The sequence below is a fragment of the Ambystoma mexicanum genome, chromosome 8 (genome assembly GCF_040938575.1).
Source record: "Ambystoma mexicanum isolate Mex_15411 chromosome 8, UKY_AmexF1_1, whole genome shotgun sequence".
Taxonomy (NCBI): Eukaryota; Metazoa; Chordata; class Amphibia; order Caudata; family Ambystomatidae; genus Ambystoma; species Ambystoma mexicanum.
The window spans coordinates 786,339,520-786,363,653 of NC_090929.1; the positions used below are offsets into that span (position 1 = coordinate 786,339,520).

A 24,134-nucleotide genomic window follows, 5' to 3' on the forward strand; every position below is an offset into this window, starting at 1 on the left:
TAGGAGAGAGCAAGAGCCATACGCTGGGGAAGCCATCCGACAGTCACATCTTGGAGGGGCAGAGCACAGTGGAGCCGCGATGCCTGTGGCAACCCACAAGTGAGAGAAAGCCAGAGATGGATGCCAGAGGTCTGGCGCAACAAACAGTGGGGAAACCACTATCAGGGCAGAGCCCTGGAGACAGTCCTACATTATGGCATGACTACGGGAAAGCAGTGGTGGGCTCTGGGCCTGATCAACTAAACGGAAACTAGGAGGAATAGGTGGAATGAAACCTGTCGGCAGACCTACGCTGAGCACGCAGACATAAGGTGGTGAGACCAACTCTGTGCTGGAGCAGAGAAATCGGAGACATACTAGAGGAAGCAATATCCCAAAAGGCAAACCTCATGAATCCACTGAGGAGCCAGGAATGAGACTCCGACAAGGGATTCATGGTTATTCAAATAAAAAGGAGGTGGGGAAATGCATCTGCCCCTGCACTAGAGGCGATGTGCGAATGTCCAAAATAAAACCATCCCGTGTCCAAATCTGCCTTCACGCTCGTATAAAACAAACTCTAAGGTGAAAACTGTGAGGTCTTTGGCCTTGAGTGGTTTATAAATGTTCAAAAGGAAAAATGTGTAACTCGAACACAAAAGTTCCAGAATGATTATTATAATTGGTTATTTATAACGCACTTAAAACCCAGAGGTTTCTAAGCATGGATTGAACCTGCGTTGCTCCACTCCGTCTTACTTCCCAGGCAAGTGCTTTGCCACCGAGCTATCCTTCTGAGACAGAGTTCCTTGTTCCAGAGGGTGGTTCCCATCGCTTACATTTCTCTTCACTCTGTTGTATATTCAAAGATAAAGTTCCTGGAGTTTCTCTTCATTCACAAAACTACTCACAAAACATGACTGTCTTTATCCCGTTAGGATATCTGGTGTACTCCCATGCCATGTTGTCGCTCCTCCATTTACTCGCGACCTTTGGCTAGTGCTGATATACTAGGTTCTCAGGACCCCCTTTGGCGATGCACTGTTTGTTCTTGCCTGGTATTTCCCTACCAGGACTTTCTTTTGTGAACACTTGCACATATATTCTCACGCCAGGGCTTTCTTTAAAAACAACACTTGTAACTGCCTGCTGTACTCTCCTGTGAGGACCGTGGGTGCTGCGCCCACTTTCAAAGGCAAGATCTTCTTGGCTCTACTTTGTCCAATTGGAGTGTTGAGTATTTGGGACAATGGCACAAACAGCAAGGATGTAAACCGCATGTACCATTTCATTGGTTATAAAAGCTGCCTGCACTGTGCATCTACGAGGAATGGTGCTGCTTTCCACTCAATGTTTGGCGTCACCCTCATCCAATACTCAGCGAAGAGAAAGTCCAGCCAAAGGTTTCAAGAACCTTCTTGAACGGTCTTCACTCCACTGAAGTGCTGAGGCCCAAAAGGAGTCAACAAATTTCACTTGTGACTTTTCAATCTTTTAATGGAGTTCCAGCCCAGGGGATTGGAGGTATGTGGTAACTTGCCTTATTTCCGTGCTACCCTCTAACACCCGAGCTGTAACTATGACAAGGCGTTTTATAAGATGTGCCTGTACCACTTGAATATATTTTATATGTAAACTTTACCATTTCACAAGATGGCATGTAGAAATGTAGTTATGTTGCCTGAAACATTTGTATTACAGTCTCGGGAGGACAGCTCAGGGGCAAAGTGCTAGCCTTGGAAGCAAGAGGACACAGAGCAACAGGTTTGATCCCCAGGTCCACGCTTAGAAACCTCTGGGTATTAAGCGCGTTATAAATAACCTATCATATCATACAGAACAGCCTAGGTGATACTCATGAAGTGGCAGTAGGCAACTCACGAGAAATCAGACACCCTCATTCAAATTTTCCCTCACGTGTGTCCAGTTGGCAGATAAGGGAATAGTTTCTTACCTGTAACTCCATTTCTCCAGCATTGGTATCTTTCATGGATTCACATGCTTTGAATATTCCCCGTCGTCAGGCTGGGAATCCCCGGTACATTATATAGACCCTTTCCCGTAGGAAAACTTTTGACGCTTATGCGTCCTATCCACCTCGTTTTGTATCATGCGTGCCCGCACCGTCAGGACGTCATGATATAAATACAGGACCCGCCCCCGCGCTCCCTCAGATTTCGGCCCCCAAAGTAGTGGGGGAACCGGTTTGCATGTTCAGGGGAGGCAGGTGGGCGCATGTGAATCCATGAAAGATACCAATGCTGGAGAAATGGAGTTACAGGTAAGAAACTATTCCCTTCTCCAGCATTGGATCTTTCATGGATTCACATGCTTTGAATAGATTACATAGCAGTACCACCCCCAAAGAGGAGGCGTGCATGCAAACCCATATACTTTCTTCGCAAAGCCCGTTCGCTATGATCATGTATACATCAGTAATCGTTAACATAGGAAAACGAACCACATACAGTCATAAATTCCACAGGATGCAACCCCTCAGCCGGGGCTTACCTTATTGGAATAGGTGTCGAAGCACCGCCTGTCCCATCCGGGTATCTTCGGCATGTTGCTGCGACAGGCAGTAATGGCGGGTAAAAGGTGTGTGTAGCCGCCATGCAGATGTCCCCCAGAGGGACTTCGGCCCACAGTGCCATCGACGATGCCGCTGCTCTAGTTGAATGAGCTCTTGGCCGTCGTAGAAGAGGCTTCCCTGCCCTGGAATGGCAGTACGAAATGGTAGATGACACCCATCTTGACAGTCCTTGCTTCGAAATGGCTTTTCCTCTAGCACCCAACCATAGGCCACGAACAGATGTCTCGTTTCTCTGAACGGTTGCGTACGATGAAGATAAAACTTGAGAGCCCTTTTTACATCCAATGTGTGTAACGTGCGCTCCGCTCCCGAGCATGGCTCCGAAAAAAAAACGTAGGCAACACAATAGAGGAGTGTTTATGGAACACCGAAGGAGCTTTCGGTATGAACTGTGGGTTAGTGGCTAGGACTACCTTGTTCTTGAAAAAACGTAAGTATGGTGGGTCTACCATTAGAGCCTGAACTTCTGAAATACGCCGGGCTGAAGTGATGGCCACCAGGAAGGCCAATTTCCACGACAAAAACTTTAGAGACGATGAGGACATTGGCTCAAAAGGAGGCTTCATAAGAGACGTTAAGACCAGATTGAGGCTCCACTCCGGCGGAAATTTCTTCTCTGGAGGGAAACTCCGAAAGAGGCCTTTAAGGAAGTGCTTAATCAGGCGGTCGCTGAACAATGGTGCCGAATGCCGTTGACGAGTAAACCTGGAAATGGCTGCTAGGTGTACTTTTATTGACGATACCGACAGGCCCTTTTGAGCTAAAAACAGCAAGCATGGAAGGAGCTGTTCCGGCTTAATCGATTGCGGGGCCAAACCTGGTTGATCCCTGCACCATTGACAGAAACTTCTCCATTTGTACCCGTATGAGGCGTTTGTGGAAGGTGCTCTTGCCGCTTGCAGGATACGTCGACAGTCCTCCGGAATCGTTAGCCGACCAAATTCGGCGAAGTCAGGAGCCAGGCCGTCAACTTGAGGCTGTCCGGGTCGTGATGCCAAACGACACCCTCCTGTCGAGACAGAAGGTCAGGGGTCTTCTGGAATCTCATCGGTTCCGCCACCGCTAAGTGTAGCAGGTCTGAAAACCACACCTGTCTGGCCCAGTACGGGGCCACCAGAATTACCCGACATGGGTACCTGAGGATCCATTGCAACGTCCTCCGGACAAGGGGAAATGGAGGGAATGCGTACAGGAATTTGTTTGTCCATGGGAAGGAGAACGCATCCCCCAGTGAGCCCTGCTGAGGCCATCTGCTTGCGTACTGATGGCATTTCCTGTTGTTCTTCGTCGCAAACAAGTCTATGGAAGGGTGTCCCCATTTCTTGAATACTTGTTGTAGTTGTTGGTCGTTCAGCACCCATTCGTGAACTTTGTTCATTTCTCTGCTGAGGGCATCGGCTTCCACGTTTCTCACGCCTGGTAGGTGGAACGCTAAGATTTGCATGTTGTGCTGCAGGGCCCAATGCCAGATTTTCTGTGCCTCCGTCGATAGGGACCTGGAACGTGTCCCTCCTTGTTTCCTCAAGTAGAACATCGTAGTGGTGTTGTCCGTCATGACACGCACCACTGAGTCCCTCAGTTGAGGAAGAAAAGATTTCAGAGCCCATCGCACTGCTCTCAGTTCTAGCAGGTTGATATGCAGGGAGGACTCCTGCAACGACCACAGGCCTTGTACCTGTAACGTATCCAGATGAGCTCCCCATCCGCTCAGCGATGCATCCGTCACCACCGTCTTTTGGAACTCTGGTTCCAGTAGAGGCATTCCTTTCGTTAGATGAGTAGACACTCTCCACCAGCAGAGTGCTTGAACTAGTTGTTCGTCGACGACCAGTCTGTCGGACCAGCGACCTCGGCTCTGCGCCCAACGGTCCGCTAGAAATTCCTGGCAAGGTCTCATAAACAGACGGCAGTTCTTTATCAACGGAATGCAGGACGACATGGTCCCTAGCAGGGACATGTACTTGCGCACTGAAACCTTGGTACCGCCTCTCCATTCCGACGCCTTGCTTTGAAGTTTCTGAATTCTTTCGCTGGATGGTCTCACCAGGCTTGTGTGTGTATGAAACTCCGCTCCTAGAAAGACCAAGGTCCTCGACGGCTCTACGGAGGACTTGAAGTTTATTGCGAAGCCCAGTTCCTGTAAGAGGGACATTGTGGCCCTTAGACTGTCTAGTGTTTGTTCCTTGGACGAACCTCTGACCAGCCAGTCGTCTAGATATGGATAGACATGGTGACCATCCTTCCTTAAATGGGCCGCTATAGGGGCCAAGCACTTGGTGAACGTCCTGGGGGAGGACTTGAGCCCGAACGGGAGGACCTTGAACTGAAAATGCTTTCTCCCGACGACGAACCTTAAATATCTCCTGTGTCGTGGGCGTATTGGGATGTGAAAATAAGTATCTTGAAGGTCTAGTGATGATAGATAATCCATGGGTTCCGCCGACCTGATAACCTCTTGGAGCTTTAGCATTTTGAATTTTAGGCTCTTTAGCCACTTGTTGAGTACCCTCAGGTCGAGAATGGGCCTCCATTTGCCGTTTGGCTTCTTGACAAGGAAGAACCTGGAATAAACTCCTTGTCCTTCCTGTGCCACAGGAACTCTCTCTACCGCCCCTTTTCGCAACATAAGCGCCGCCTCTTGTCGTAGGATTCGGAGGTGGGGCTGTGTCGAGAATAAAGGAGGAAGACGCGGAGGCTTGTCTTTGAATTGTAGCGCATGACCCATGCGAATCGTGTCTAGAACCCATCGATCTGTGGTGATGCATTTCCATCGGTCGAAGTGATGAGAGACTCGACCCCCCAGGACGTTCCGAAGGCCGTCATTGGTTGCTGGTTTGCTTGTTCTTCGTTGACGACGGACCCGAGCCTCGCCGCCTGGAGGCTTGATAGTCCCTGCTTCTACGTGCCGACTGGGACGCTCGTCTGAACCCTTGTGAAGAGTACGAGGGCCTGTTAAATCCACGGTCCCTCGAAGCTCCAAAGCGGGAGTTTCCAGAAGCAGCCCTGAAGGGGCGAAAAAAAAAGTTTCTACCCGTTTGAAGGGCGCCGAGGGACCTAGCAGTATCCGTGTCTTCTTTCATCCCTTTCAACGCTTCATCAACCTTTTCGCCAAACAGGTGTTCCCCTTCGCATGGCATGTCAAGGACTTTGTAATGGACTTCAGGATGGAAAGTAGTACATTTGAGCCACGCTTGTCGACGAAGCACTACTCCATGGTTGATTTGTTTGAAACCAGACTCTGCTAGGTCAACTGCGATATTAATAGCGTGGTTCGAGGCCTCTTCGCCATCCCGCACCAGTAACATAGCTGCTTTCCGGTGTTCGTCTGGCAGGTGTTCTAGGATAGGGGCTAGTTTGTGCCACATTTCTCTATCATATCGTGACACGATCGCTAAGGAATTGGCTGCTCTTACTGTCGTCGCTCCGACCGAGAGCACCTTTTTTCCAAAGGCGTCCTGCCTCCTAGCCTCGCTTTCCGGTGGCGTTGAACATTTTTGCTGTACCCTGGCCTTCCTAGCCGCTGCCGCCGACACCACCGAGTCAGACAGAGGCTGTGATGTTAGACATTTTGGAGTGGACTCCGGAGCTTTAAACTTTTTCTCGATCCGTCCCTTTATGGCTGGCTCCGAGAACGGATGGCGCATCGTCTTTAGACCTTCTTGCCACACGTGGTCCAGGATTGGGATGGCAAATACTGATTTTCTCCTTTGACCCATATGGTCAAAAGGGAAACAGTCTTTCTTCTGCTCCTCAGGAATCAAGCCGAACTCGGAACAAGCTTTTCCCATCATTGCATGGAAGGCTCCCACATCATCCGGGGGAGATGGCTGTGTCTGGCTCCTCGTAGACTACCTCTACATCCGAATTCCATGTTGGTCCCTCGACGGTGACAGGGAGATATCTGACCCCGAGTCACCCAGTATAGAGTCGGACTCCGACAACTCACCCTTCTCCTGAGCTCGAGGACGATCTTTTACCGCCTGGGGAGCCGATGGGTGTTTAGTCGTCGAGCGAGCCGTACAAGTTTGCTCGTCGACGGGAGGTACAGAAAAAAGTGACGATGACGTCCCAGGTTGAGGGAACTGCGTATCCAGCCGCTGCAGGAGCTTCTGAAGAGTATTAAGCACATCCAGAGACAAAACCGTCTGGGGGGTCAGCAACGTGGATGATATAGGTACCATACCCCCACTCGCACTCGTCGTCGCCGAAGGCCGTAAGCCTAAATCCGATGGCTGCAGAACCGTGTCACCTTCTCCTTCCGCCGAGCAGGCCGTGTCTGGCTGCAGTAAGACCTCAGAGGGGGGATCGGGTCATAGACCTCTGGCAGCCAAGCCATAGACTGAGTCTCCGTCGACGAAGGAATCCCAACCGCTGCTGCCTGAACGGTAATAGGCATCGTCAATGACACCGAGGTCCACGAGCAAGTCATCGTCGTCGAGCCCTTAGACTTCGTCGTCGATTTCGATGCCGACTTCCCGGCTGAAGCATCTCGACTCATGGAAGACCTGGGACGGTCCCCTGAGGAGGATTTTGACAGCGCTAGCCTCTCCGTCTTAGATGATGAGGAGGAGGAGGAGGGCTTTTTATGTGATGAGGAAGATCCAGCATGCTTCCCCTTATGCTTGTCCTCAGTGCGAATTTCCGCTGGCCGTACCTTTTTCGATGGAGGCTCCGACCTGCTCCTGGAGGCCGTGGAGCCAACTTCCGAAGCCGGGTAGGCACCCGCTCCGTCATTAAGCCAGTCGACCAGCCTTCTTTTACGGTCCTTAAGGGTTTTTTGGGAGAAACCCTGGCATATCTCACATGTATCCGCCGTGTGGTGCGGGTGGAGACAGTAGATACAGTCCATGTGGCCGTCTCCTTCATAAACTTTTTTGAGGCCACATGTTGCACACGGGCGAAATAACGCTTTTCCAGACATAATTCTCCAGAATTTGAACTTCGCCGAAGCGAAACAGAAAAAACAGCCTAGTTTTCACTAGTAAAAAACACGAGGATCCCACTACTTTGAAAGACGGTTGAAATCTGAGGGAGCGCGGGGGCAGGTCCTGTATTTATATCATGACGTCCTGACGGTGCGGGCACGCATGACACAAAACGAGGTGGATAGGACGCATAAGCGTCGAAAAAGTTTTCCTACGGGAAAGGGTCTATATAATGTACCGGGGATTCCCAGCCTGACGACGGGGAATATTCAAAGCATGTGAATCCATGAAAGATCCAATGCTGGAGAAAGTATGTTCTGATCAAGATTTTCTGACCCAACTGACTGGCCACAACAAATACCTCTGTGCACTAACACACTACCTTCTCCAAATCTTGGGCAGCAGAGATCTGGAAGCACTCTTTCAACAAACATATCATAGAAGATAACAGGCATGAATACACAGAGTGGAACCAATAACATTTGAAAACCAGCAGCCTTTAAAACGTCTTCTTATGATGGGGCAAAATGGCGATGAAAGGGCATGGTGCGGACAGTGTGTGATGAGGGGGTGGTATCTGGTTCAGGTGCAGAGTATGGCAGAGGTGGAGAAACGTTATGGCTTGGGGGGGGGCTGCATGCACTTAGTTGGGCCTAGTGCAGCAGAAAGCCTAAATACACCACTGTTAGTCACAATGAGTAATGCATGAATGCACAAGAACCAACCATGAAAGGGTCAACAGGGTTAACCATTCACTGCAGTCGATAATTGCCACTTGCCAGGATGGAGATTCAGTCAATAATGAATACAAAAGCAAAATATCACCTGCTCACTGTCACTTTTATACTCTCCACTTTCTTCTGAGTCTGAAAACGTATTGGAGTGAGGCACACCAACACTTAAAGATTTTGGCTTTGGACTAGGATCTTCCAAACTGATGCAACATTTTTCTTTCTTGCTCTTCTTGGGTTTAGGAACGTCAAGATAGTCCTCTTTAAGGTGTTTTGACTTCTTTGACTTTTTATGATCCTTTGACTTTTTTTCCTTCTTTTCTTTCTATTAGAAAAAGAGGCAATGGTTAACAACTGTCTGCAAGTTACAAAGAAGAGAAATATCAACAAGGACACTAAATAAAACAAATAAATGCATTAACATTTTTGCATAATGCCTCCAGAAAGGCACCAATTGTATCCTGCTTAGACCCAATCTGAAAGTCTAACGACATGTGCCCAAAAGGCCAGATTCAACTTAGGACATTGATGGACAACATAAAAATGTGAATTATTTTGAGAACTTTGTCATCCAATGAACCAACCATGCAAAGGAAAATTGTTGGGAATGCACAAGCAAGAGTGAGGATGACAGAATAGACAGCTGATGCTGGAAATCCGTGTGCTAGAGACTTGTGGTTCTGAAACACAAAACATGGAGTCCCAAACACAAAGTGTTAGTCTGGAGATGATTCACCCCAACACAGGCAAGTAATTTGCGCAAAACCATTATAGATCCCCCCCCTGAAGTTACACCCGAGAGTGGTCTCGATTCCCACATTGACCATCAGCTTTTATTCAACGACTTGTTGACAAGGGCCACTAATCATTTTAATATTCAACTCCGGAAACAGTGGAGGACAACGATTATTTTAAATTAGGAAAGCCATCAGTCAGGTTATTCCTCTCTTGCAGTCTATATAAAAAAAATAAAAAAGGAAGGTTTGCCCGATCCCTTACTACACCTTCACTTACTTGTGCAGTCAACCCCAATATAGATTTTATTTTTCAAGCTATCCCCTTTAGGCCCTCTTTACATTAAAGGTCATGTAAAGCCAGATTTACAAGTTGTCACCACCACTAGCAAAAGGTCAGGTGTGACTGAAGCACCACCCAATAAGAGTACAAGAGATTATATACCCAGGGCAAGAGTGAACACCTCAGGGGCATATTTAACTCATTGCAAACAATACTACTTTGCTTGCAAGTTACAATACTCAGTGGGATGAAATACACAAAGCACTGAATCCCAACCCTGTACCAGTTAGGTCCCACATACTCATTCTCCACAAGGGAATGGCCCAGAATAGGTTTTAAAACACTCTAGATTCAGCCGCCACTTCAGGTAGAGAGATTGCTGCAGGTACCTTGCTCAAATACTATTCATGGCTTTGGGATTCAGGGTTCAAACCCGAAACTGGGGTAACTTTAATAAATATGCCCATCGAAGACTCTGTCCTCTTTGGCAAGGCAGTAGACTACCAATTGGAGTGGATAAAAAAGGAGAATGAAACCCTAAAACATTATTTCCAATAACCCCTTTAGCCAGCAAAGCACCTTCAATACTCTGCTTTTGTTTTGGAGCCAGGGTTTGTTAAGGGCCCACAGTCTGGCTCTGGAGCCTCCTCGTAGTCTGTACAATCCCCAAAGCCAATACTCCTCTTTTCAAAGCAGTCAAAGAGGGTTTTAGGAGAATTAACGTTCAGGGCAGAGTTGCAGCCCCTACTGCCCCCTCCAACAAAGGACGCTCCAGTCCAGGTACCCTCCAATGCTTCCCCAGTAAGGGGGTTGCATGTCATCTTTTATCCACACATGGGATGCGGTAATGTCAGATGGCTGGGTGCTGACAACCGTGGCCAAAAGTTATTTTAAACAGTTCTTTCTGGGTGTTGGCGGCTTTGGTGATTCTGTTATCGTAGTATTTCCTTTTGGCTTATGGATTTCTTTTCATGGCGATGAGTAGTGGGGTAAACCATTTTGCTGGCGCTCTTTTGTGGGATGTGGTGAAAGGTTTTTCCTTGGAGATCTCGTCGATTATTCCGGCGATCCATTTGTGAAGTAGTTCTGTGTGATGTGCACCTCGACAGAAAAACAGAGCAATCCACGGCCAAGGAGCAGAGTTCCCAAAGGAGAAAATAACTGTCTACTATCCGACAAGACCTCTCAGATCAAGCAACGACATTTGCTTAGAACCAAAGCTATACAATAAAAGACAATTCAGAGGTTCATCCTTCTCTCACCTGGGAGCAATAACCTGGAATCCCCTACCAAAAAAACATAGGAAACACAAAGGATCATCTGGATTTTAGAAAACGACTCAACGTGGCTCAAGAAACATGAGGAAACGACTAGGAAGCTTAGACGCAACAGGAAACAGGATTCCCATGGAGAAAACCATGACCCCCAAGTTTATCATCCATATTTATTTACTAACATTTATAAATCGCACAATAGCCCAAAGGCATTGTGGCGCTGTTACAAGACAGCTGGCTTAGTTACATAATACATTCTTAGTTACATGAAGAATACAAGTGTGAGGGAGAGGCAGGGGCAAGAGAAGGCTGTGTTAGTTAAAGAGTGTGGTTTTTAGTACTTTCTGAAGGCTGGGAGGGAGGCCTCAGCTCTAAGTGTGTTAGGTAGGGCATTTCATAGTTTAGGTGCTATATGGGGGAAACCAATCCCATCCTCTTTGGCCCTTTTGATGGGAGGGATACGCAATTTGTTGGCGTGGCAGGTTTTTTTAGGACGTGAGGAAGTGGCTCTGACGATTGTCAGATAGGTAAGGCGGGTCTGTGCGTATTAAGCACTTGTGCGTTAGGGTGAGGGTCTTGAAAGTGATGCTTCCTTAATGGGGAGCCAGTGAGCAGCTCGCCTGGCCTGTGCGATGTGGTCTTAGAATTTTAAGCGCTGCTCCGAGAGCATTATTTTGTATGACTTGGAGTCTATTTAGATATTTTGCCGAAGTGCCTGCTAAAAGGACATTCCAATAATCTAGTTTATCCCCAATGGTAGCTCTAGCTATTGAAAGGCAGTTCTGTTTGGATAGGAAGGGTTTTACTGCATTTATTAACTTGGTGGTGTGGGCAGAGGCGGAAGCAATGGCGCTAACCTGTCGGGTCATACACAGTGGCATCTATGTAAACCCCTAGTGCCTTTACTGGGGAGGCGACAGGGATGATGGTGAAGTTACCATATTCTTTACCCAGTATGGATACCGTTTCTTTGGGGCCAATAAGGATTATCTCGGTTTTGTCTCCATTGAGACATCACCCATTAGGGGCCACCCAGGCTTGGCTGGTGGCGTATATCAAATGGAGGGCTGCAGAGTCTTGGTCATAAGAACTTGTGAGCAGTAGGAGTACCTGCGTATCATCGGCATAGTTTGTGAATGCTATGCCGAGATAGTCCAATTTGTCAAAGAGCGGATTTGTGAACAGGTTATAAAGAGTAGGACCCTGAGGGACTCTGCATTGGAAGGTAGTAGGAGCTTTACTCTCCTGGTTTGAGAAAACCTTCATGGCTCTTCCTTCTAGGAAAGATGCGATTCACGAGGAGGCCTCTTTGGAGAATTGTGCTGCATAAGTGAGATATGAGTTAAGGATCTTGTGATCTACAAGATCAAAGGCGGCTGAGAGATCCAGAAGTAGGAGAGCTGGCTTACCTCCGTCCATAATTTCATTTATTTGGTTTTTAAGGTCTAGAAGGGCGGTTTCTGTGATATGGCCTTTGCAGAATCCCGATTGCCTTTTACTGAGGATGGAGTTAGATTAGAGAAGTGTTGAATCTGGTTGTGAACCCCTTTATCCAGGATTTTTAGGAGAAACGGGTCAGTGGTGATTGGTCGGTAGTTATTGGGGGAGGTGGGATCTAGTAAAAAAAAAAAGTTTAGTAATGAGCGGACCCACGCTTATTTGAGGCTGGAAGGGACCGTACCCGTTGTAAATGAGGCGTTAATGAACGCTGTTAGGAGAGGTGCCAGGGAGTCAGTGCATTCTTTAATAATGTTAGGAGGCCAAATGTCTCCATTGCACACAGATGGTTTTAAGATGTTGGAGGTGGTCGAGGACTTCGATTCTGTGATGTCTCGGAAGGAAAAGAGCCGGTTGTTAGGATTATAGAAGGGGAGGCTGGTTGTGGGTACGAAAAGCTTTGAATTGCACCTGTTTTTTCTTGCAGTAGTTCTATTTTGCTGAGCAGGGCTGCTTGTATGCTCGAGCACCACTCATCTTTAATGATTTCGTCAGGGCTAGTGGAAGGAGAGATAAGTTCCTGAAAATGGCGAACGTTTCCTTGGATTGTGAATTGGCTTTAGAAATCTGTGTATTGAAAGATTCAGACTTGGCTATAATGATCGCGTCTTTGTACTGAGCGGGTAGCCTTTTGATATCTTCCTTTGTGGAATCACTGGGCTTGGATTGCCAGTTGGTTAATGTGTTACGTTGACTGGTACGTAGGGCCTGTAGTGAACCAAGAGTTAACGTGCATTGATTTTTCCCCTCTTTTTTTGTATTCGATAGGGGCTATGGCAAGGGTGTCAGCGTAGAAATCTGCTAGTGTGCTGGGGTTACTAGAGAATGGGGGCCCGAGTTCTGGGACTTCCAGAAAAGGACAAAGGTTGTTGTTAATTTTTTAGAGCTTTAACCTGCGCTGGTGGAGCAAAGGTGAGAGCTTTAGTAGTTGGGGCTGTAGGAATGGTAAATTGAATACAGTTATGGTCTGTCCACGGGTAGGCAGAGTTGGAGCCAACACTGGTGGTGCAGTTATGGTTAGCGACCCAGTCGAGGGTGCAACCTTTGCAATTAGTCTGGCTGGTGATTTTTTGTATGAACCCCATGTCTTTGTGTTCCTTAGCTAAGGTTGTGGCTGCTTTATCTTTAAGATCATTCAGGCCTAGATTAAGGTCGCAGAGTAGAATAGTAGGCTTTTAAGGTAAATTTGCCAATTCCTCCCACCTTAGAGCCCTCCAGCTATTTTGCTAAACTTTGGGACTTTGAACTTTTAATGTGTTTTCGGTGTTTGTTTCTTTTTTGTTATTGAGTCTAACCAACTCCACAGTCATCTTCTACAATTGTGTCACACAGCACCTTCAGTGCAGTGGCACAGGGAAGTCTTCTAGGCTCCCCAATGTTTAAATAACTACCTTCCCTGGGATCAACTACTGTATCCCAGAGCAGTGGAGTGAAACTGACTTAGCTTAGTCCTGTAAAATTCTAGACCCAGCACACCCTATCTTACAATAGAGTGCTGGAGGGGTTACTTAGTATCCCCTGTGTCAGGTTACTCATGCAGCATTTATATGTTACCCTGTCCCCCCCGAATGGCTGGTGGCAGTGGTTTTGTTATGAACTACCATGATTTACCCCAACCGCGAACTGTTTGCAGCTCCGGTAATGTTAAATCGCGGGAGCCATGTTTTTCAAAATGGCGCCGAGCCTCCTTTGTTAAAATGGTCCCTTGTCTTTTTTTGCCATTTCTTTATGGAAAGGTCCCTCGAGTTTTCCTCTGCGCGCCAAACCAGGTTTGGTCTCTGTTCATTCGTCTTTGGTGGGCTTCAGGAGTGAAACCCGCCTCTGGCTCCAGAGTGCCTGGGGTAGGCAGGAGTGAGGGAGGTGCCTGAAACTCCCTGTGCTTAGTCTCCTAGGAGACCCAAATGCACTCTAACGGGATTGGGTGGCTGACTGCCCGGCAAGGACAGCCACCCTGCTGGGTGAGTGACAGCTAGGCTGGTATGACTGGGAGAGTACTGGATAAAAGGCAAGTCTCTTGGCTTGGAAAGCAGTCTCGACCACTGGACAAAGGAACCGAAGAATCGCTTGAAGAGGACGGCTGCTGCAACTCCTGGATCGCTGGTTTGCCCGGTGAAGTCCTGCTGCAGGTCCGAATCGCCAAGTTCGCATTGTCAGAAGCCCTGCAAGGACGACTTCTCTCTGAGTTGGTGGGACCAATCAACTCCCAAGTAAGCCACCTGGACACCCATCTCGTAGCTGGTTGCATTTCCTCAGAGTGCTGAAGGAAACCATAAAGCCAGGGAGGGAGGACACCAGATTGTGTGCATTTCTTGTAAGCTGGCCTAAAGCTTTTGGAAGATACTCCGGACTCCCACGAAGCAGGGTTGACCAAGCCTGACCCCCCTCCCCCTCAGTTGAGTGCAGGACCTCAGATGTGAAGAAAGTCTACCTTGACAGCCATGAACCACGCTTATTGCCATTTGCTGTACCGCAAGGAGCAGAAACGTTAAACAGCCGCTGAACGTAAAGTTTGCCGGTTGCCAGTGCAGGAGTCCGACGTCCTCTTGTCCCCACGACTGCGGCCCAGGAACAGTGGGATCTGCAGAGCTGCACAGGAACAGAAGTCGTCAGCTGCATCTTTTCTTCTTTACAAAAGTACTGTAAAACAAGTCTAAGAAATTACCTCTTACTGTGGAAGTACTTGTAACTTCTGCAACTCACAATCTAATAAACTTGTGGCCCTACATTTGATTCTTCTTGTTATCATAGACTCCCAAGAACTTAAGCAAAGACTTTTCCATTTACCTACCTGAAGTTCTGCATCCTATACAAAGGCTTTTTCCCATTGACTTTGCCTTTTGAATGACTTTTCTCTTGCTATCTGAAAGTATTTGCCCTGCTTAGGAATAATTGTAGTAATTTGTGTTCTAATAACCTTTGCCATTTACCAACTATTGAGGGTATTCTGTATGCCAACAGTAAGGTATTAATGTCCCCAGCACCCTTGTTACTGAAGTCACCAGTGGTGTAGGTTCCAAAAGGGCCTTGTCTGATCCAGAAACTCAAGAGTGTACAGTATTGAAGGATATTACTAGTATATTTCTCCCTTCTATATAAAGCTTTATAACTGACTAATACATTATTGTTTATGCAAGAAACTTTGAGTTTAGAAGTTTATTTGAATACCTGTAACTGTGAATCTTTGTGTAACTTCACTACTGCTCACATTTCCCCTCTTGAGATAAGCCTGGCTGCTCAACACGCTACCAAAACTGTGTAGTACAAGCTTATACCAAAAGGATGGGTTGCCTATACCTGTAGTTATAGTTGCTTGTAGTGTTCCCAGAGGGTACTGCATTCAAACTTTGCCTAGCAATCACCTAATAAATGGAGAAGTCCTTAGAAATCTAGGGCTAGGCCTAGGGGCCGGTAAATGAGAGGTATATTTATGGTGCAGCTAGGGGACATGGACAGTTTGGCGAGATAATGTCAGTGTTGCCTTCCCATGGGAGATCGCGCAGCCTGATGTTAAGGGCATCTTTCGTCATAAGGTCTACTACTACTACTCCTTTCAGAAGTTGTCTGTTGGAGGATGGAGTATCCAGGCGGGAGGGCTTGTGATCTGGCGGGACCGGACGCCTAATGGAGCCAAGTTTCCATGATGGCAAGTAAGTCTAGATCATGAATAGTTAGGAGGTTGTGGATCTCTAAAGCATGGGCAGGGAGAGAGCGTGTATTTATGAGTGCACATTTGAGAGGGGGGGGTGCTCTTAGTAGGGCGAGTGGATGGAGAGGCTATCGAGTGAATGTGGGAGGTACCAGGAAGGGAGGGAGAGTTTACTGGCTTTGTGGTGCGAGTTTTGAGTGTGCGTATGGATGGAGTTATTGGGGATGGCGGGAGTCCATCGAGAAGGTGATGTTTCCGGCACGATGTGCGTGTGTTTGGCTCCAGTAAAATTACTAGCATAGGAGCATTGTGAGCGAGTGCCCGGCAAGAGGTTCCTCGTTGGCCGTGGGAGACTGTTGTAAAGGTTCAGTGCGCGACCTGAGCCTTGGGAGCATGGATGCTAAGAAGGCCGAAAGGGCTGTTGCAGTGGGTCCCCTAAGGGCAGCCATGTTGGCAGGGAGAGCGTACTGTGGTTAAGTATTGGTGGTGGACCCCCATTCCCGTTTGGGAATGTGAGAGGGGTAGGTCCTTTTGGAAATCTGCATTGTTAGTGGAGCAGAATTAAGGTAGGTGGTTAGCGCAAGCACTACAGCTAGGATCAGATACCAGATTAATGTAATGAAATATGTGTTCTGCAGTGTGTGCAGGTGGGATGATCGTGGAATAGCTAGGGAAAGTAGCAATGGGTCTAGGAGGGCACATGCATTCAGATCATTGGGCAGGGTGTACACATTAAGTAGTGTGTGGGAGTGAGGGGCCAATGGGCCCCTCTCTGCCATCACTTCTCAGTACAAAACTTGGACCAAGCGCGCCTCTAGTGGTGGGTACGCCCCTCGCCCTTATGCAATACTAACTTTTGGTTGTATTAGCGTAGATGGGACCACCGAGCAGGACACAGGGCATCCATTTTCTGTACCCCCTTTCAACTCCATCTTGGTAACTAGGCCTCACTACGATAGTACAAAATGCATCTCTCCCCTTTGCCCGCCGCCGTAGCCCGGAGCACATGGCCCCCACCCTCGTCCCCACACCAACTGGAAAACTCTGCGACTCCATTCACATGCTGAGGCCGGAGCTGCTTGCAACAAATAATGAATGCAACACATCCCTTTTCCTGTGAGATCACTGTCCTGCATGTCAACTGACATGAGCCAAACAAAGAGCTCGTCCATCTCCACAAAAGTGTCCTTGCCCTCTTACCCTCGCCGTCGAAACTTGCCATTCTAACCCTGTGTCCTTGCAAGGCATCCCTTTCATGTGCCAGACTGCCAACCTCACTATGAAGCCCACCCAACAGACCCCCCCCCCCAGCTAACATTAGACCCCTGTGCAGTATATCGTGCCCAATACTAACAAGTGCCACATACCTGAGATTCTTGTGAGACTAACCCTATAGTTCAATGACAGTATTATAGTGGTCAGGGCCTTTAAACTTGTGTAACCCAAATGTGGAGATGGTATAAACTCTTGAGTAATTTGTATAACGACACGATACACTACTGAGAGTCTTTTGATCAATTGTTAGTTAGTGCATGCATTACTTAGAATGTATTTTCTTAGCTTAGATAGTGACCACCGTGTTTCACAGCGAACTGACCATCACCCATCCGGAGCACAAATGTTTGACGTCAACCCTCCCGCCAACTAAGCAACCAACCCGGAGGAAGAGATGATGCCCACACCTAAGTCACCACCACGGCTGACCAATCCTGGTCCAACGTAGCATCATATGTTAAAAATGTTGTACTATATAAATGTGTTGTAACCTTGATGTGGTCAGAGCGCTCTCAGTTAGATAAACCTTCCTTAAAACTCTCGTAGCCTGCGCTTTGTGCCTTATTCCCTGCCCAGGGAGTCCGTTTTATTCATTTTTACACGTGTGAGTCAGGGTGGGCACAAACAGTAGGCATAGTAGCAATGGGTCGTGGCAGGCACATACGCATAAACAATTGGGCAGAGCAGGCATGTCATGCAGACAGACATATTGGTGCGTGCGCAAACATAGAAGCAGGTAGGGTAATCTCAGGCGCAGCTGTTACGCAACTCAAGTGGATATTTGCAAAGTCGTTGAGGTGGTTTCTGAAGTGCAGCTTGACGCGCAGAGTTGGGGTAGCTGGGTATGCGAGGGAGGTGAAGCTATCGAGTTGGTAGTGATCGAGCAAGGGATTAGGCTTAACCCATGGAACGGCGTGGCGGCTTTAGGTGCAGCAGGTGGCTAGGCAGAGTGGCGGGCCCTGCAGCCCCAATAGGCACAGACAGGCGAGGGCCTTATGTATCCGGCCTTCTGTGCCGAGGGCCGGCTATCGCCTTCCGGGCGCATGAAAAGGCTTGTTGCAGCCAACGGGATTGTTCGGCTTTCCGGGATCTGTTGCCCAGCAATGGTAAACAGTGGGTGCGACAGCCATTTTAGTGCCCAAACACATGTATTTACACAGTGTAACAAACAAATATGGGAACAGCTGACCGTGCAGGGTGCAGAAATTCGAAGTGGCTATTCAAAAGGTGCCGATGCCTGCGCAGTTAGCCTTACCCTCACTAGCTGTAGTAGGTGTAGGTCGTGGCGCGTGTGCTTCTCCAGAAGCCGGCGGCGGAGAGCAGAAGAGGGCTCATGTCCTTCCTCTTAAGATGCAAATACGGCGTGGACTGGACATATCCAGAAAGCAGGGTTAGGGGGTGCCCAACCACACATATCCACATACACCTAATACACAGAGGAAACTAGGTAGGTAATAATGACCCACATGGGATGGGAAGGGAGGGACCAGAACCCCCCCACGTAAACATCTCCAACCCAGGATGAGGTAATACGACTAGAGTAACAGGAAAACTGCCACTCCTCAACATGCCTGACAACTAGGCGGACAAACTACAATTCCAAACAGACAGGACAATCATAGATGTTGATCACAGAAACGGAAAGAAAAACCTGCTAACCCAATTCTCAACTTTCCACATACAGTTCTCATACAGAAACTCGCAACCACCTCTGTTCACAGCAATCGCACACACTTCACCACCACACTGCAACAGACTAACACCACATAACCTGGCAGAACAGCACATAGGAACTTGCACAGATGCAGAAACCAGACTTGTGCTCCGCGAATGGTGCAAACCAAACTGAAGCTGCCAACAGGACATCACAACTCTCACTTTCCTATTCCCACTACACCCTACTAATCCCTCAAACCCACCTATCCAGATCTGCCAGAGCACCTGGGGACCCCTCCGTTGATGACGTTGCACAGTACAAATACCTTTCACGTTAACCTTCCAATTTTACTAAGTTAATACGGTTTATAAACCTTAAAGCAATCGATAGGGGCACTTTGTTTCCAGCTAATACTCGTTTACAGAAATGTTCAGTATTAAGCCAAACACCTGAATGTACAAACATCAGGAACATAACCCTCCTCAGACTATTTAAGTGGACAAAAGGTATAATCGGAAGCACAAAAACTGGATGCGCCAATAGGTATTCGGAAAGGTTACCAAACATTTCAGCTGCATAATGCGGATACACCTTGTGTCAATAGACAAACTGGTATGCAATTTATATGCCAAAACCACTTCGAGTTTCAAACCAGTCTTTTAGAAATGTTTCTTTTTTTTTTAGCTCATTGGGGTTTGTAATAAGCATGTTTGAGGTGCAATCTATGTTAAAATATTTTCACATTCTGTTCTTAAAACCAAAAGGGGACCCTTCCTCGTCAGCAACAGCTATTTCTGGATGTCAGTAACAAGATTTTTCATAAAGCATTAGTTCACAGAATTGGATTCCCCCCGCCCCTCAGAGGTACCATCCTTTCAACGATCTCATGTACAGTTCATGTCATATTACAGCTATGGGGACACAATTTGGCGTTGTCAGCAATCTTCTCCAAACAAAGCCTTTTGTTAAATGGATGTTGTCAAGTCCATAAATAAGGACCTGGATAGTTGTTGTATAAAATGTCAAAGGAGATGGGAAAAGCTACCATATTTTATACTAATGCATTTCATTTGAGAAAAAAAGCAACTTTAATAATAATAATAAAATGTAATAATAATTTAGCATTTATATAGCGCTACGAACCCTCGGGTATCTGAGCACTGCTTATTATTACCCGACCTCGGAAGGATGAAAGGCTGAGTTCGGCCCCGCCAGAATTTGAACCTGCGTTAGCAGATTCTGCACAGATGTCAAAGCTAGCGCTCTACTCACTGTGCCACTTGACCGACTGCTTTAGTAAGTAAGCCCTCAAAAGGGGAATTTTTATTGGGATATGCATGGTCTCAGTTGAAAACCCACACATAAGTTCTCGTGGTACTGTTAATTTTCCAGACCAAAAAAAAAGTCTGCTGTTGCCTTTGTTGAATCTCACACAGTAAATTGATAAAAATGCATCAATTAAACTTATCAAGCCCAGCTGGGTGTTATAGTCCAACAAGTGCACACCCTCGGCAGGAGTGAGCCAAAAGATTTTTGGAGGACCCAAGCTAGCCAACTTTAAGACCAATGGCGCCTGTATTGTAAGGATAATTGTTAAGTACACAAATTTCAACCATGCACCAATTTCAGCGAGGCCACTGATCGCTATAAAGATGGTGTACGCCACTGTAGAAATGGTGCCAGCGTTGTAGCATGTGCTAGATGCACGACTTAGTGCTGATGTGAGGCACTAAAGAAGGGGTGACTAACCTTAACAAGACTATTATTTAGTAGTTAAAATGGGGTTGCTTAGGCCATAGTCCACACTGCAGCCTGTGGGTGCAGGGGCATTCGCTCCACGATGTTGGCATAGAAAATAAATGCAAAAATGTAAAGCGGAACTGCAGCGTGCGTGGCGTTGCATAGACAGCTTCTTTGTTTGAACAGGAAAAACACAGGATATCAAGATGCTACGTAGCACATTCATCCGGGTTGGAGAAAAAGGGCTGTACAAAAAGGTCAGTTCAAGTAATCAGGAAGGTTTGGAATATTACTAGGGTGTGGGTTAAAGATGGGCGTTATTGCTCTAGAAACATTCTGGACATCACGATTTATGCAGGAATGAAAGGAAAAGAAGTAAAGTAACTGTGGGAAGATCTAGGCAAGGGGGTGGGGGAGTTGTAATGCTTTTCAGTTACAATGCTTTTGATGAAAAAAAAAACATGGTGCCCATGTGAAATGCATTCTGGGTGCGCTAAGAGTAATAATGGACATTCTTGTTGTCAAGACGGATTTCTGAACTCTGACCTGGGGGGCAGATGTTCAGAAGGGCAGCCTAGTTTCTTGGAACAGGTTAACCTCTGGACAAGCCAGACCAATCAATGTAGCTATGGCAGGCGGTCAAGACTAAGTCTCAGGAGGGGTGAGGGGGGTGAGGGTGACTGAAGGACCTCAATGAGCACACAAAGCAAGGACACTTACAAATTACTCCCAGACAGGTGTTATATCAGAAATATTGACACATTTATTACATGGCCGTTTTAACAGACTACAGCAAAAGAATCACAGCATTACTAAGTACAGCAAAAGACAATCAATACAACATATATACAAGACTATTGGGGTCTAAAGGGTTAAATGCACGAAATATGTCCACAACCTAGATGGGGAGAAAACAGGCAGTGTAGATAGTCTTTAGGCCCCTTCGACATCAACAACACACCTAACTAAGAGGCAGTCCAAACCCTAAGAAGGGAGGAGCCTTATGCTCAATAGTATATGTAGTACAAGCGCACGCAGTTGTTCCAATGTGCAAAACAGGGTCTCTAGCAGCTCAGTAAGGTGGAGGAGGCAATGAAGAATAAGTTCCCACTACTCAGGGAGGACCTCCACTTGAAGGCTTTTAGGCAGATTCCTGTGCAGTGCCCTTAGGGACCACTACACACAAGACTACAAGTGGTAATACAAGTTCACCTTTGGTACAAGCCTGTACTACTATGTTAAAGTGGTAGCAGTAGCGGAGCAGCCAGGCTTATCTCAAGAGTATATGAGCAGTAGCAGAGATTACCCAAAGGACCACAATTACTGTGACGCAAGCGAACACTGACTCAAAGTTTCAGGTAAAAAATATAAGTACATTATTGGTTATAAACACTTAAATTCAAAACCACATGTGGTGTTACGAAACAAGACAGGTTACCGTTAATACGATTGTGATCACTTTTTGACAGTTCGGTCTACTAAATAAAAGCAGATCCGTGACAAGAAATGCTACCGGGGCAAAAACACACTTAGCACCCGAGATACCCAGAGAGAGTTGGGGGCAAGAATCATAGGCAATAACTTAGTTAGACAGACAGAATAAGAGAACACTCAGACAGAAATTCAAGAGTCAAAGGGGCCGGAGCCAGTGTCAAGTGGAACCGAGTTCCTGTTGCCGATGATCACACCGTCAGGCAGTTCAAGATTCAACGTAGCCAAGAGTACTATGATATTGTCAAATTTTGGAAGCAAAAGTTATAAGATGGAGGGAAGATTAAGGCCAAGCCTTAAAGAGAAATAGGGATTCACCCAAATTCCTCAAGCAGGACACAGTACCTTTCTCAAACGATGAAGCTGGTGCCAAGGCAGTGGTTCCTGGTAGTTTCCTGCAGACCCACGGTTCCTGGAACTTCGGCACAAAGGAGGATGTCTGAAGGGGTCTTCACCACACAGCAACGATGAATAAAAGGTGCGCTCCTTAAAAACAGGAGAGGCTCTTCAGATGGCTATCCGGACCACTACAGCAGTGTGCAGCGATTTCGACCAAGAAGAGGATCCTCTGGCTGTGGAAGATGAGCTGGTTATCCCCACCAGGCTCAAGGGAAGAAGACTCCAGACTGGATCAGGGAAGAAGACTCCAGACTGGATCTTCTCTAGTCGTTAAAGGGTAGATAGCTCAGGACTGCATCAGGGCTTCACCGGGACGGGGTAGTTGCAGCAGTCGCCACATTGTAGTTCCAGTGGCGACTGACTTCTAGCCCAAGAGACCTGCCTTTTATGCGCAAAACTCCCATTCACACAGCCTGGCTGTCAATCACGCAGCAGGGGGAGGGGGGGGGTTGTCCAGCCTGGACAACCACCTCAGCCAATCATGGCAAAGTGCGACTTGGGTTTCCTAGGATACCCTGTGCAGGGAGTGACTACACCCCTCCCTCACATTCAGTCCACCTAGACACCCAGGCGCCAAGAGGAGGGCTTCTCTGCAGAAGCCCGCCAAAAGGCGGTGAACAAAGAAGGCAAACCTGGTTTGCCGCGCAAAGTAAAACACAAGGACTTGTACAAAAAAAAAAAAAAAAAAAAAAAAAAAAAGGGTGAATAAACCCGACCGAAGCCAAAAGAAAGATAATTTGGTCAAGCGGGTTAATGCTTGAGGCTGCTAAAATAGCCAAAGCAACACCACGTTTATATAATATAATCGTGGTAGAAAAGTTAGGGTAGATACCACTGCCACCAGCCAAGTCTAAATGTTAAAAGAGCGAAACAATGCTCTAGGAGGTACAGATAAAAAAGGCTAAGGATTAACCCTTTCCAGTAGTCCATGTAAAATGGGGTGTACTGGATCTGTGGTTCAAGTGACCATGTAAAGTAAATGACAAATTTACTTCTTTCTGGGGGACAGCAGTCAGCCCCAGGGAAATGGAGTCAGAGGGAAGTCTCAAAGACAACCCTGTGTTACTGCACTGAAGGTGCTGTGTAACACAACAAAGGAGGCTCCTGGAGTGGTGTGCTCCAGAGCCCAAGATCACACAAACAGTAGAAACGCACACATGGCAAAACACACGCAAGAGTGGAGAAAAGGTGTACACTCTTATCAAGTGAAAAAAATAAACTACAGAAATCCAGGAAAGCTGCTGGGGGACTCACTAGGAGAGGGACATTAGCCCTAGGAGGAGAATTCTCCCCAACAAAAGCAGAGGCATTTCCAGAGTGCGGGATGGAGTCGCTAGTTCGCACTAGCAGTGGAAAGGAGAGGGACCCCCAGGGGCAACTTGTGCGCAATAATGGATGGAGACGCTAGGGGCCACCGGTTAAGGTTACTCACCGGCCCCATGCACACTCATGGACCAAACTTCGCCAGTCGGGTCCACTTCGGTTGCGGGTTCTACTGCGGCAATATGACTGCTCTGCAGGTTTCAGTTCCGAAGATACAGTGAGGATTCCCAAATGGGACAGTGGCAATTTCTGCGCTCCGGGTGGATTAATCGCCCTAGGTTCACTGCAGCCGGGTTCTGGGGCAAGAGGCTCACAAATGCAGCACACCGGCAAAGGTTGTTGCCGCGGCAGGGCAACACGGTAACCGCGTATGCTCAGTTCCTGGCGCACTCGTCTCACTTCAGACCTGGGAATGCTAAGTGTACGAAATTCAGTGTGAGGGTGCCGGTAAGACAGATCTAGCAGTATACTAAGTTTCGAGGGCCTCTTCGAAACAATGGCGGTGACAGAGCAAAGCAACTGGGTAAGCTAGTCAGTCCACTGGTTGACCCAGGGACACTGCGAGAAAGCTTACTTGCAGGTTTTGA

At 47.4% G+C, this 24,134-nt stretch overlaps 1 protein-coding gene across 4 annotated transcripts in view; it reads right to left on the minus strand.

Annotated features, from left to right (window-relative positions):
• Nucleotides 1–24,134, minus strand: part of DDX21 (DExD-box helicase 21) — a 790,459-nt gene that overhangs the window by 763,411 nt on the left and 2,914 nt on the right. For all 4 annotated transcript variants that reach the window (XM_069610614.1, XM_069610615.1, XM_069610617.1 and 1 more), the window contains exon 2: nucleotides 8,323–8,553. In XM_069610614.1, coding sequence (XP_069466715.1) covers nucleotides 8,323–8,553 — 231 coding nt within the window. The remainder of the gene's footprint in view (nucleotides 1–8,322; nucleotides 8,554–24,134) is intronic.